The following is a 14,132-nucleotide window of genomic DNA, read 5'->3' on the forward strand; positions in this document are numbered from 1 at the left end:
TTACCATAATTGACAAGAAGAAAATAATTATTTAACTCAACCTATGATATAGTATGTAACAGCCATCAAGACAATACTATTATCTTTAGTCATGCCAAGTTATTTCACAATAGGATATATGCACAACACAAAAAAGTTTTACAAATTTTTGTTGTTTAGAAGAATAATGAACTTAGTAATTTTTGCTGTTCTTCTCAAATAATATGTACTAGTGTTGTAAAGAAAAAAAGATTAAATAATAATAATAAATCTAAGTTATAATAAATTATTTGCATTGATTTATCAATACTTTACTGTGCATTAGTTTAAAGGTTAATTTAATTCAGAAGCTGAAATGATTTAAGACAGAAAAAACCGCAGATGTAGGAATATAACATTTCCACTGCCTTTAAATATCTGGTTAAATTTAGCAATCAGTACATTTCCATGAAAAATGGTGTTTTCTAAAGAGTTACTGCCCTTTAACCGTCCCTGAAGCGTTCAAAACTCCACCAAACATAATAAAGGTCTATGTAGATGTACATCGTAGACCCCTTTCTTTTTTATAATATGCTTCGACTGTTATGTAATATTTCAAATGATAATGATAGATCATTTTCTATTTTTTTTTAAACCATCACGAATATTAGAAAAAAAGAATCAGTCGCTATAATTAGAGATGAAATTTTCAGTGACGTCTACATCTGCATGCAGACAGCCACGTTAATGCGGTACGCGTTCTGTAAACGAAAAACTTCATATGCATTACGTAGGATATAATCAATAGATCCGAAGTCAATATTAATATTCACAAGTCCATTTGACATTTCGAAACCCTATTCAGTGAGAATTTATTTAACTTTTTATTTGCAAACATGCGTATGGTACTCGACTGCCGTTGTTGTGATATTGTCATGATGAATAGACAACTTTTTTTCTTTCGTAAAAAAACATCTATATAATCTAACCATCTGCAGACTACATCAATCACATGCAAGTTAATATTTCAGTGAGAAAATGACATTCAAAGTTGGGTTTGATCACTACTCTTTCTTTTATTATTGTTTACATTACTGAAAGATGGCGGACAAAATCGGATGCTGGATGAGTGATTTTTCAATGTACAAAATAACAACGATATTCCGACGAAACTTTATCAATATTATAACCCATTCAGTAACATGCCACCAAAGAAAAAAACACATAGATGTCGATGATGAAAATTCAGCGTGATGTTAGTAGATTTTTCTTCCGGGTCACAGCTGATAAGCAGCAATATGGCGCCAGCGAAAAGTCGATTGTATCATTCCGCGTGAAATCTAATGCGTTCAACGCGGAAAAATATTCTTACGTATCATCGACAGAACATACTTAAATTAAATACTTTGAAAACTATCTATTTGTGAGGTTCTGTTGTTTTGTCATATATCTAACGAAACTGCAGTGTTGCATTTGACTCCGTAAGTCACGGGACTATTTTTTTTTTTTGCGATAGAATATGATTGTGAAGTGGCAGTGGAAGTTGTGTCAGAGCGAACGAAAATGCCAAAAAAAAACCCACATTGTCCTGTCAGCTTCTAAAATACAACAAAACAAAAGGTGATTTTTTTTAATAGCTGAACTTCACTGTATGTCATTTTTTATCGTGAAGTTAAACAAATATTTACTGCATAACATTACGGAGTTACTGTAAAGCAACGTTTAGATTCGCCAACAGCAGTATCCGCCAGAGCCCCTCAAAAGCGCTGACATAGACTCAAACTTACGTTTGTGTCTACGTTTGTGTCAACAAAACAAAAGATAATTTTTTTATAGCTGAACTTTACTATATGTCATTTTTTATCGTGAATATTTACGATATTTACTGCATAGCATTACGGAGTTACTGTAAAGCAACGGCTAGATTGGCCAAGGCAGTATCCGCCAGAGGGCATCGTAGATTTTGTCAGCTACACCTCAAAAGCGCTGACATAGACTCAAACTTACGTTTGTGTCAAAAATCACTATATGTTTATTAAATTTGTATTGTAGTTTGCCTTAACAACAAAATATCTTTAATATTTTAATGCTGAAATTATGTAATTATGATAATTTTATGTTCAATTTAAGATGCATATAATATGCAAGATTATTGGCGATGTCACTCAATACAAACATTCAATTTGGCAGATAAACAATGACAGTGTCTTTGTGACTTTAAATATCAAAACTTTTTGCTAGGCTCTGACAATTGGTGTATCATGTACCTGTGGCTAGCTATATAGTACTCTTGTTGAAATAATAAGCTGTTTACCTCACACAGAATGGGATCTCCCGCCTGGGCAGCCATCATCAGGGGAGTCATGCCCTTGAAGTTACAAAGTTCCACATCTGCCTGTTGGACTTTGACCAGAAGCATCATCAGTGGTAATTGGCAGAGACCTAGATAACGGACACAGTACATAATTAATACATACATAATCCATGTAAAAATCTTTAATTAGTTAATTGTCCAAATACACGAGGCTGGAACTTGAAGCCACTCATTCTCAATCCATGTACCAGTTGTTAATCTTGATAAGGATGTCCTACCATTAAGCAAAAGTGAAATTCCTCTCAGCTAAGGAAAAGTAAGGTGATTTGCATGTAAACTCTCCACAGTATTTTTATATGATGAACTGCCACAGCCCTAGTGTTCTGATCGATAAAGACCAGACGTGATTGACAATAGTAGGCATAGCATGGATGCCATGCAATCTGATACATTAGTGATATGGAGGGAGAATGGTTTGAAAAACGTGAGATTTTGTCTCACGTTGCGTGAGAGAGGTCTTCGTGGGAGAAAGCTTTCAATATCGTGAATCTCCCAATGAGGACGTGAGAGGCGGAAACCCTGGTCTCCATATAAACTCTCCACAGTATACGATGAACCATCTCCTAAAGTAGGCTAATACATTGGAAATCCTTCCCCATCCCCTTTTTCATCATTATCCTAGTAATTTATAATTTCTAACACCATAATTCGAACTTATTTTAGGGATGGCATTAATTAGGTCTCATTAGTAATAACAGTTAAGTGTCGTAATTTTCTCTTATTCTCACTTCCTGTTCATTTTCCTTCTTCAAATTTAATCGGCAGATTTCAAATCACCCTTGATCCTTAACAACACATACTTAAAATCAGCTACAGGAGCAGTAATATTTTTTAATTTGATGCCACTCTCCAGGGCTTTTTCTGGGTTTTTTGGGGGGCCATGAATGGGCCTCATTCCAAATTAATATTATTTTATATTTACATCAAATTCCCGCAATTTGCAGTTTACTTCTGAAAAAATCTTTCCAAATTCACCAATTTTCTTCCAGTGAGAAAAAGCCAGTCTCTCATAAAGTACCTTAGAATAAAAGAAATTAAACAAAACGTGATTACCTCCCTTTACTGCTACGTGAATGATGAAGTCACCGTAACTATTGCACTCGGTATTTACATTGAATTCAAACATCTGGAAAACAGAGTATACATAATGTCAGTTTTAAAGTTACTACAGGTAGATATAACACATTAATTAGAGTGTCACCACTCATCAGTGTGAAGTCTAGCTATGTCTCATATAATTATTTAATTAGAATGTCAAATTATGTGGTCAGATTTCTTGACCTTTACAAAGGCGTTAATATTTTTGTTCTTTTAATTTTTAAGGACCAAAAAACCAAGATTGGAATTTTTTTATGGTATTTTGGATTATATTGGGAAAGTATGCAAAGTTTTGATATTTCACATAAGATTGCTTGCTTTCAAATGCTTAGCCATTTCTTGATTGTTTTTCCGTTACATATATATCTGCTGTTTGGAACAGAATGGATAAAATCAAAATTAAGTGAAATAAACATAACAGAACAAATCCAGAAAATTATTTTTAACTAAAATTTCAAATCTATAAGGTATATTTTTACCTGTAATCTTTTCTGTAGCTCCATCAGAGAATCAGCTGCAGCAGCCATCGAGAAGATGACATCCTTATCCTGTATACTTGGTTTTAGTATGTGTCCCCTACTGAAGCCCCCTGATCCCCACACCCCCGACCCCTTAACGCTGACCCCTCGTCCCCCGCCTGTCTGAATATGGAACTTTGTAGGCAAGGATCGTCGTATCTCACTTGAGAAACAGCACTGGTCTGCAGTATTACCTGAAGAAAAAAATATAAAAATCTTCAGTTAATTATTGATTGTTTGGTTTTTTATTCAATATAATAATTATGTATTTAACTTGCCTACTTTTCTTCCTTTCATTTGCTACTTTTACTTTCTCAATATATAGAGAATTCTTTCCTACTAATATGATCGTTCAATCAGTTTGTTTTTCCACTTCTTTGCTCTATGTTTCATTCTTTATTAATATCTCTTAGTGACTTTCAGCTTCATTTTACTTATTTTTGATTTCTCCTATTCTTTCAACCCCTCTATTCTCCCTTTATTTCTCCTTTCCTCTTTCTGTCTCTAAATTTCTCTTGCTGTTTCCTCTCCATTCCATCTCCTTCTTTTTTTATCACAGTGCATTTCCCATTATTCTTTCTCTCCCTTTATTTTTTCCTTGTTTCTCAGCTCAGACTACTAATTCTTTAATTCCCTATTTTCGCTTTATTTTTTGAAATGAAATGTACATCCAATATAAATTTCAGGATAATTTTGCCGATAAAAAGGCTACGGAATATGCGATCAATGATATTAATCATACAATGGAAAAGGTCTAAATCAACATTTTTGGCCACAGCAAGTGGCATATTTCTATCACAGTAAGTGACCTAGCTACTTCTTTTCCAGTAAGTGACCTATTTCTATCACAGTGACCTATTTCTATCACAGTAATTAGTGACCTATTTCTATTACAATAAGTGACCTATTTTTATAACTCACCCTGTCTGTCCTTCAATGAAGGTGACACGCCCACATGGACTAGATACTGTATGATGTCTGACCTCCGGAACACACAAGCATGGTGTAGTAAGCCAGCACCATCCTCTAGTAGACTATCGACACCTGATCATCATCATGGTGAAATGGTGTTCCAGAAACATACAACACAAAACACACGTCACTATGATTACAAAATGAGGTAAATTATATCATTACATTCTTATGAAACTGAACATCAGCAGTAGAAGGTGGGCTTATTTCAGGAGGATGAAATAGCAGCTTATTACAGGGTGATGAATTAGCAGCTTATTACAGGAGGATGAAACAGCAGATTATTTCAGGATGATGAAATAACAGCTTATTACAGGATGATGAAATAGCAGCTTATTTCAGGATGATGAAACAGCAGCTTATTTCAGGAGGATGAAATAGCAGCTTATTACAGGAGGATGAAATAGCAGCTTATTTCAGGAGGATGAAACAGCAGCTTATTTCAGGAGGATGAAATAGCAGCTTATTTCAGGAGGATGAAATAGCAGCTTATTTCAGGAGGATGAAATAACAGCTTATTTCAGGATGATGAAAATAACAGCTTATTTCAGGATGATGAAATAGCAGCTTATTTCAGGAGGATGAAATAGCAGCTTATTTCAGGAGGCTGAAATAGCAGCTTATTTCAGGAGGATGAAATAGCAGCTTATTTCAGGATGATGAAACAGCAGCTTATTTCAGGAGGATGAAATAGCAGCTTATTACAGGAGGATGAAATAGCAGCTTATTTCAGGAGGATGAAACAGCAGCTTATTTCAGGAGGATGAAATAGCAGCTTTTTTCAGGAGGACGAAATAGCAGCTTATTTCAGGAGGATGAAATAACAGCTTATTTCAGGATGATGAAAATAACAGCTTATTTCAGGAGGATGAAATAGCAGCTTATTTCAGGAGGATGAAATAGCAGCTTATTTCAGGAGGCTGAAATAGCAGCTTATTTCAGGAGGATGAAATAGCAGCTTATTTCAGGAGGATGAAATAGCATCTGATATTATTTTTACTGAGCTGCAACAGATAATAATTGACTTGTTATATACCGGCGGTAACATCAGTTGATATAACTAGGGGCATGAATCACAAGGAATATCAATTGAATTTTTATCAGTTTTTTAACAGATAAATGATAATTGTAAAATATTACAAATTAGAAAAATAATAAAGATAATTACATTTAAAATAAATAATATACTTACGCACAAGAGACAAGTCTATAAGTGATTTGAGTAGCTGTAGTGGGCCGACTGACACTGCCATCAGCGTAAGATCCGATATGGCTGTTCTAAGAACTGTATTCTGTATTCCATCACGGAGCAGTTCCTTGAGATTCCCTTCCTCGTGCCAAAGGGATGTAAACTGTACCACATCATCTCCATCGTGAAATTCACTTATTGCCAGAAACGGCCTCCAGAAAGTGTTACATATGATCAAATGCTTTTCATTGGCTTCGACAAGATTTGAACGTATTTGAGAAAGAGATACTTCAAACTCAACATTGTAATTGTCTGAGACTCGACAAAAGTCTGGTTTGGAGAATGTGTGGATGTGATAAGATTTACAGGAACATGTCGAGCCATCCGCCTTCTTTTCATTCTTCATCCTCCCATTTACTCTCCGGCCTCTGTCATTGACCAGATTTTTAAATCCATTCCGATTGGATTGACTGTCCTCCGTCTGTGACACAGTAAGACGTGTTCTATCCTCAATGTCACTTTGTGGCAGCTTACTCAAAGATTTTGCTGACGACAAGTTACTGATATGATGCTTAAAACTCCTGAGTAATTCTGGATTTGATGATTCCCCATCTCCAGAAGAGGCCAAGTTTCTCTGAGCCGTCTGACCAGTGACACTATCGGGCCGTGACTCTGCATACTTAGCATTGGGCTGATATACCGAATAATGACCTTTACCTGTAGCCACAACATGCACAGAGGAGAAGAACTCTTCATGAGTACCTGTCATGTTTCGGCTTCCCTGATACTGTGACTGAAAAACACATGACCGAGTGAAAGAGCTCTCACGTGCACGGAGATCGCTATGTAAGTGTCTGGTATTGCGACGTGAAATTTGGTGCGAGCGGAATTCAGTTTCTTCAATGGTGTTGGGTTGGAAACTGATCATTCTAAGCCGACTGGTTTATAGATGTTTAAGACATCAGGATGAATAATGCATTTCGTATTCTTAGTTGTTTTACTGAATATTTTAAACATTTTTTTTATTAAAAGTGATGGTAACATCTATACAGTACAGCTAGAAAACCAGATTTCTTACACTTGTGTCAGCATAACATGATTCTGCACAAAAACAAGTCAATTTTTTAGTTCTGGTGAAATATTTCACTATCACATACTTTTTACAGCTCATTTCAGCTGATATCTTCAGTTAGGTTTTTTTTTTAAAATGATACCTCTTGGATGAAGTAATAAATATGGGAAGGCATGGCCCAGCTCATGACTAGGAATACATTAGGAGAAAGCACTTGGATAGAAGGTCTGTCGAGGATAGTTCTATATTGGGAAAGGTTAACTGGTGCACGGGCATTATTTTACAGTTTTTGTGATTCACTGTGACAGTTCGTAAAGAGTATAATAATACCTATGATGGTATGACGTAAGTTTTGGACTGCTCCATAACTGTTACTGTGACCATTGACAGGCGATCCACCATCACTCTACACAGTATTGATATGGCAGGTCATGACTGGGAGTTACTGGAAATAGATAGAAGTAGGTATGTGACTATAGTAAGGTCAAATATCTCAACATATTAATCAACGTATACGTACTACTTACTGATAACTGATTCAGAAAAAATTGAATGATTCAATTACAGAATGATGGCTGGTGTAAAGTGCTTTAGCATGATATGACGTAAAATTAGGTCACTGTGACCTACTTTGCATTTTTTTTTTTTTTTTTTTTTTACATATTTGTCAACCTGTGTTTCTAAACCAAACCTGAAACCTATTTAACAGAAACTTCAATAAAATAATTCTATTGAATTTGTATATATCTGTCCGAACAATGAAACTTACATTTACACCTTGTGACCTTTGACAAGAATTGCCCGAATTGGCAACCCTCCTTTATTATAAGAACTTTTATTTTCTAAAAAATAGCATTGCTTGAAAGATTTCATTCGCATAACTTCAAATTAGGCTTATAACTTAAAATTTTAAGACATTATCATCAAACCGTGGGTATTTTTAATTGAGAAATTCCGTTTATTCCAGCATGCTCACTGCCCAAATTTCATGACCCATGCCCATGGCCTTTTGTCAACCTTTAAGTCAAATGCAGAACACTTTTTAACTCCTATGACCTAGAAAATAAGTCAAGGCAATTTATTTGATCATTTGTAATCCCTCTTTCCAGCATGCTACATCATAACTCAGGGCCTCTTGGTTATACAGAAGTCGTTGTTTGAAGATTTTAATACATTTGACCCCTGTGACCTTGAAAATAGGTTAAGGTCATTTATTAGAACAAACTTAGTAGCCTTTATCCCAGCATGCTACAGGCCAAATATCAGGTCTCAGCTGGGCCTCTTGGTTATTGGAAAGGACTTGTTCAAAGATTTTAGCATATTTAAACCCAGTGACCTTGCCTGTGTGACAAGGCCATTTATTTGAACAAACTTGGTAGCCCTTAATTCACCCTAACATGCTACAGGCCCTTTATCGAATGTCTAGATCTCTTAATTATTCAGAAGTAATTTGAGTGAAAAAGATGACAATAGAGGAATTAACTATTTTTTTTCTTCATTTTTAATAGATATATATATAACAGATGCTTGTATGTGATACAAAAGCTTTAAAGTACTGTGTGACACCCTGTTATAAAATTCATTTGCTAATTTTGTTTATTTTTATCTAGTGTATTTGTGTCTTTATATTTACATTCACTTGTGGGTAATGTTTTTAATGTAACAGAGGAAAAAGGTAATGACCAGACTGGGATTCAAACCTTGAACCTCCAAACTCTAGACAGATGCTCTAACCATTTGAGCTTCCTGCAAGTCACCAGCGTTCAGCCCAGTCCAGTTCTGCTACATGTACAGTGTACATACATAATATGTATATATAGTCAGTAATGTCACTTATGTGTATTTAATTTAGGTGTATTTTATAGCAAGTTAAATTCATGTATCTGTAATATTATCAATTAGCATATTATTGGGATTTCATTTCACTTCGCTTCCTCACTTTACTTTGCCTTCATGGTTAATTTAGAGAATAATTGTTGAGAAAAGACTTCACCTAGCTGGTTATATGGTTTGTGTTGGTCCTAGAAAGAAACCCAATTCTTCATATTCTACAATCGCATGGAATTGTATACATACCGTAGATATTTAATTTCAACTCAGGGTATATACTGTATATAGCCTATTGACATTGGTTACCAGATACAATTAATTTTGTGCAAGTGTCCAGCTGGTCTGTTATTTTTGTACGCAGTTGGAAATCACACAAATAGTAATAATTCCTCGTACAACAGTATGAAAAACAATCAGCTGATCTGTAGGCATAACACGTGACTACCCAGTTGTGTCACTTATTATCTTATAGTTCCTTGTACGGACTTTTCTTAGTAAAGACTAACAGGGGGAAACTGTCTAGAAAGACATTCAGTTGAAAAAACGAGAATAAAACAAAACAAAAAATATCCTACCGTGTCCGCCATTGTATCTGTTGAACATGACATACCATCCTGTGATAATGACACGTTTGACAACTTATGTAAACATACGAAAAAGATATGATAAAAAAACATAATAGATTTGACAGATTTGTTGACCTGAAATCGTCCTTGACCTCTAATCTACTTCCGCTTTAGGGAGCAATCTATTCTTATGAACACTTTACTTATGAGAAAACCAAAATATGGAATTCAATCAAATACATATTATGTTAAACTGATGAAATATTTATTCCTTTGTAATAAATTTGCACTAGTTTTATATTGATAAGTATTATATAATATTCATTAAGTGAGATGATTAAAAATAATTAGTTCTCCCTCTGTATTGAGACGGAGACTTCCATATTCACGAAGTGTGGTGCGAGGAAAGTTTGCTAGGGGCTTGCTTTTGTAGGCGTTACATCGTTTATGGCACAGTTATCTTTATTAAGATAATTTAATATCAACAAAGTGGTGTTTGCTTTACCTGGATATCCATACTGATGACGTAAGTATTCGTGCAAACTTCGGATTTTATCGGTGTTTAAACCTCCATCTCCAAAAGTTGATGACGTTTTTGGGTGTGGAAAAGTACATGTATATATAAAGTTCTCTTTTAAAGAAATATTATGCCTCCTTATAGGTAAACATTAATCCTATGTGAGATAATGGAGCAAACCAGATGTGAAGTCCCAAAAAACGAACATGATTAACAACACAATATGGATAAAAATCATGCACATACAGTGTATAGCACAGATATGTACTTCCACAATAAAACTACATTGCTCTAACAAAACAACACTTTCACAAACAGTTAAAACTACATTGCTCTAACAAAACAACACTTTCACAAACAGTTAAAACTACATTGCTCTAACAAAACAACACTTTCACAAACAGTTAAAACTACATTGCTCTAACAAAACAACACTACTCTACTAATTGCAAACTACAAAATGCTCTATAAGTCTAACAAATCAACACTTCCACAATCAGTTAAAACAACACTACTCTAACAAAACAACACTACTCTAACAAAACTACACTGCTCTAACAAAACAACACTACTCTAATTATAACAAAACTACACTTCCACCAACAGTTAAGCCTGACTGCTCTATATCAAAACAACACTTTCACAATCAGTTAAAACTACACTTTCACAAACAGTTAAAACATTAACTACACTTCTATAATTACAAAACAACACTTTCACAAACAGTTAAAACATCAACTACACTTCTCTAACAAAACAACACTTTCACAAACAGTTAAAACTACAATGTTTTAAAGCTGTCAATTTCTTCTATTAATCACCAGTTGGAGGTTACTAAAAAAAAGTGAATATCTCATAAACAGTGAATTTTGCTATATGTTATTAAAAGTCGCATTTGTTCATGAAACTTGTAACTCTACCAAAGTATTGCAGGGATCACCACAATTTCAAAATGATGGGTGGAGGAAAATTTTTTGACAATTTTTTCTGAACATGTACTTTTGTGGATGTCATGCAGCCTCGCGGGCGAGGTTTCAAGAAACATCATCAATTATGACATTAAGAATAGAGATTTAATTATGTTGTTTGATTTAGTTCTAAATAAATATGCATTTTAATCATTTGCTCACTCTATGTCATAAATATCGTGTAAATTAAAACAAAATAACAGCTTATACCATTACTTTAAAAAACTACAAACATACATTCCTCATTTAAACAATCATCAATTTATTTTCACAAAACCATTTCAATCTCAATTCCAACTCGCTGTTCAATAATTGTATGATATTTTTTTGTACTTTTTCACATGTACATAGATTTTATTATTGCAATTGTATGATGTTTCATGACTAAAGAAATGCTTATAAGTTAAGGTGATTTTAGCTATTTTTAATAGCAAATATACCTTCTTCAATTGGTGTCTAAAAATAGGCATGTTTAAGTACTATCTTATGCACCATTATAATTCAAAGATTTCTTTATTTTGTTTCAGGAACAACAATGACATGACATTTGGAATTTTTCAAGATGTTTGCACGAAAGGATGAAAGTGAGATTTATGCCAAGATGTATTTAAGGGAAATCTTAGTGATTTTTTTTATCCATTCCACTTGATTAGAATTATATAATTAAACTTGACATAAAAGAAGATGTAGTAAGGAAAAGCCATTAAAGAGATTTTTTTTACTAAGGCACTTAATGTTTCTGATGGAGATAATATTAGTTGTGTTGCAACCAAAGCAAAGCATTGGTAGCCATGACTACCGGTCAAAATTTTACAACGTGTTGCTTCTTGATCACAAAACAACAACTGGTGATAAGAGTAAACCAACAAAATACCTACCAACATTCCCGCTCACCAACATGGGGGAGGAGCCCCGCGATGAGGTGTTGGGCAATCTGTACAGACTGACCGGAGGGGAGCATGGCGGCATCAAAGGTAAACTACATTCATGCTCATATACTTAATTCAGTAAGGGAATACTCCGGCTTTTACAGAAGCAGAAAAATATCTATGTTTGTGTTCTTGATTTCATATTTCATCTTGAATAAATATGAGGCATCCAGTATAATTAAGAAAACAAATTTGACTCGTGAAAAATTATGTTTGACTATCGCTTTTGAAGAGACATAATTATAATCTGTGTGACATACATGTATGTTTTGACCCTTCATATGATAATATAAAAATTATTTCAGAAAATATACATGAAAGAGTCAATGGCAGCTAGAAGCCCTCCTTGATTATAATTAGTAGATATTTTCTGAGTAACTGGATTCATCATTAATTGGCCAGAATGAATTTGCTATGAATCGGCTTTGGATCCATGAAGTCAAATATTATGCTGCATAAAGAAAGGATGATACCCATATATATTGACTCCAAGAGGAAAATTCAAAATTGAGAAATAATTGTTATATTAATTTTATATAACAAATGAGTCTATTTTGTCATGATTACTTAAAAATCCAGGTGATTGGTGCAGGCCATCTTGGCCTCTTGAAAGAACATTATAATCAACATTTGTACCTCAACAATTTTTGTCGTTTTAGGAGAAAGAGCCATTCTTATACCTTGGACCAGTAGAGATTTCCGTGCCTCACTTTCCAGATTCTACTTGTACTGTGTTCCAGTCAACTCAAGAGGTCAGTTATTATTGTAAACTAGAACCCAATCTTCAATTCAGGAAAACCTTAGAAGTTTGTTTTTACCCAATATCATTATAAAAAAAAAACAATATTGCTTGATCCTTTGTACTATACAATGATTCAGACTTAAGGGAAATTTAACATTGTCAAAAATATCTGTTATATGAACCAATCGGACTTGATGTTCTGAAAATTTTGTTTGGGAGAATGCTTATTCTTGAAAACTTTTCAGTCTGAGAAAATCTTATCGAAGACCTCATTTTGACAGACTAAGACCTTAAATCTATTTTTCAACCTGCTGCTTCTGGCAGACTAATTGGAATTTTGAAAACTGAAATGGGATCCGGCCCAGCACCAGTGTCTTTGGCCCTGGTTATTATATGATAACAACACGTTACAGACCCTATAACCATGCTACACACATACATTGTAAAACATCATTGTGACCTTGGGGACATTGTTTTTAGTGTAAAAAATGTGAGAATTGAAACTCTATTTTCACTACAGCTCGTCAATTGTCATTACATTTATTGTCCATTTAAGCGATGCAGACCCTCTGGGCCTCTTCCTTGTTTCTAATCATCATGGTTTATAATGTTCTGATATCAATCTGAGTTCTTGTTTACTAACAGACAAGCTGAACAAGGCATTTGTAGAGAAGTCGCCCAACAGTCCAGGATTTTTCTCCCTTGACACGATGGTGGAGACCCTCAACAATGGCATGACCAACTACCCTCCTCCTACACAGACGTTTATCTCCCAGCTGGAAAGGTCAGTCTAGTCACTGACCACACTCACAGCAGACACTAAGTAGAATTTGATCCAACCCCTCTCAAGAGTGCTGTTTTGTATGGAGGGAGATAGCCATATATATATATATTCTATTTTCATATTTTTAGAATTTCAAAAGTAAAAAGATCTTTCATAATGTAAGTGGCATATTCTATTTTCATATTTTTAGAATTTCATTAGTGGTTACCGTAAATTCTTTAATTAGTGATTTCTTTTAACTGGTTCTTAACGTACACTAGTGTAAATGTTTTTGATATTTTCAGTCATACTGTAACCAGTCAGCTGACTCTGTTGTAACATTACTTTATTGTTTTATCAACTAAAAGTCATAAATATGTCATCAAGTTTCTAACGGTTTATTTGTCAGTTGAGTTGTCGAGGGGGTAATAATACATCAGTGTGTACGTCTGTGTGTACGTCTGTGTTTTGTCTGTCTGTGTGTACATCTGTATTTTGTCTGTCTGTGTGTACGTCTGTGTTTTGTCTGTCTGTGTGTACATCTGTATTCTGTCTGTGTGTATGTCTGTGTTTTGTCTGTCTGTGTGCACATCTGTGTTTTGTCTGTCTTTGTGCATCTGTCTTTTGTCTGTCAGT

The 14,132-nt window shown here is 34.4% G+C and overlaps 2 protein-coding genes across 3 annotated transcripts in view; one reads left to right on the top strand and one right to left on the bottom strand.

Annotated features, from left to right (window-relative positions):
* The window catches only part of LOC117317664 (ankyrin-1-like), a 34,459-nt gene extending 26,998 nt beyond the window's left edge, over positions 1-7,461 (bottom strand). Inside the window, 5 exon segments of the mRNA XM_033872533.1 lie at positions 2,273-2,400; positions 3,386-3,458; positions 3,910-4,142; positions 4,870-4,992; positions 6,113-7,461. Coding sequence (XP_033728424.1) covers positions 2,273-2,400; positions 3,386-3,458; positions 3,910-4,142; positions 4,870-4,992; positions 6,113-7,037 — 1,482 coding nt within the window. The 5' untranslated portion in view covers positions 7,038-7,461.
* A 2,495-nt stretch (positions 7,462-9,956) lies between these two features.
* LOC117317283 (krev interaction trapped protein 1-like) overlaps positions 9,957-14,132 on the top strand; it is a 39,619-nt gene continuing 35,443 nt past the window's right edge. For both annotated transcript variants that reach the window (XR_004530157.1, XM_033872030.1), the window contains exons 1-4: positions 9,957-10,103; positions 11,590-12,036; positions 12,651-12,743; positions 13,379-13,517. Coding sequence is in view for 1 of the 2 variants with exons in the window: in XM_033872030.1 (XP_033727921.1) it covers positions 11,796-12,036; positions 12,651-12,743; positions 13,379-13,517 (473 nt within the window). In the remaining variant the exon portion in view is untranslated. The remainder of the gene's footprint in view (positions 10,104-11,589; positions 12,037-12,650; positions 12,744-13,378; positions 13,518-14,132) is intronic.

This window comes from Pecten maximus, chromosome 19 (genome assembly GCF_902652985.1).
Source record: "Pecten maximus chromosome 19, xPecMax1.1, whole genome shotgun sequence".
In the NCBI taxonomy this organism is placed as follows: Eukaryota; Metazoa; Mollusca; class Bivalvia; order Pectinida; family Pectinidae; genus Pecten; species Pecten maximus.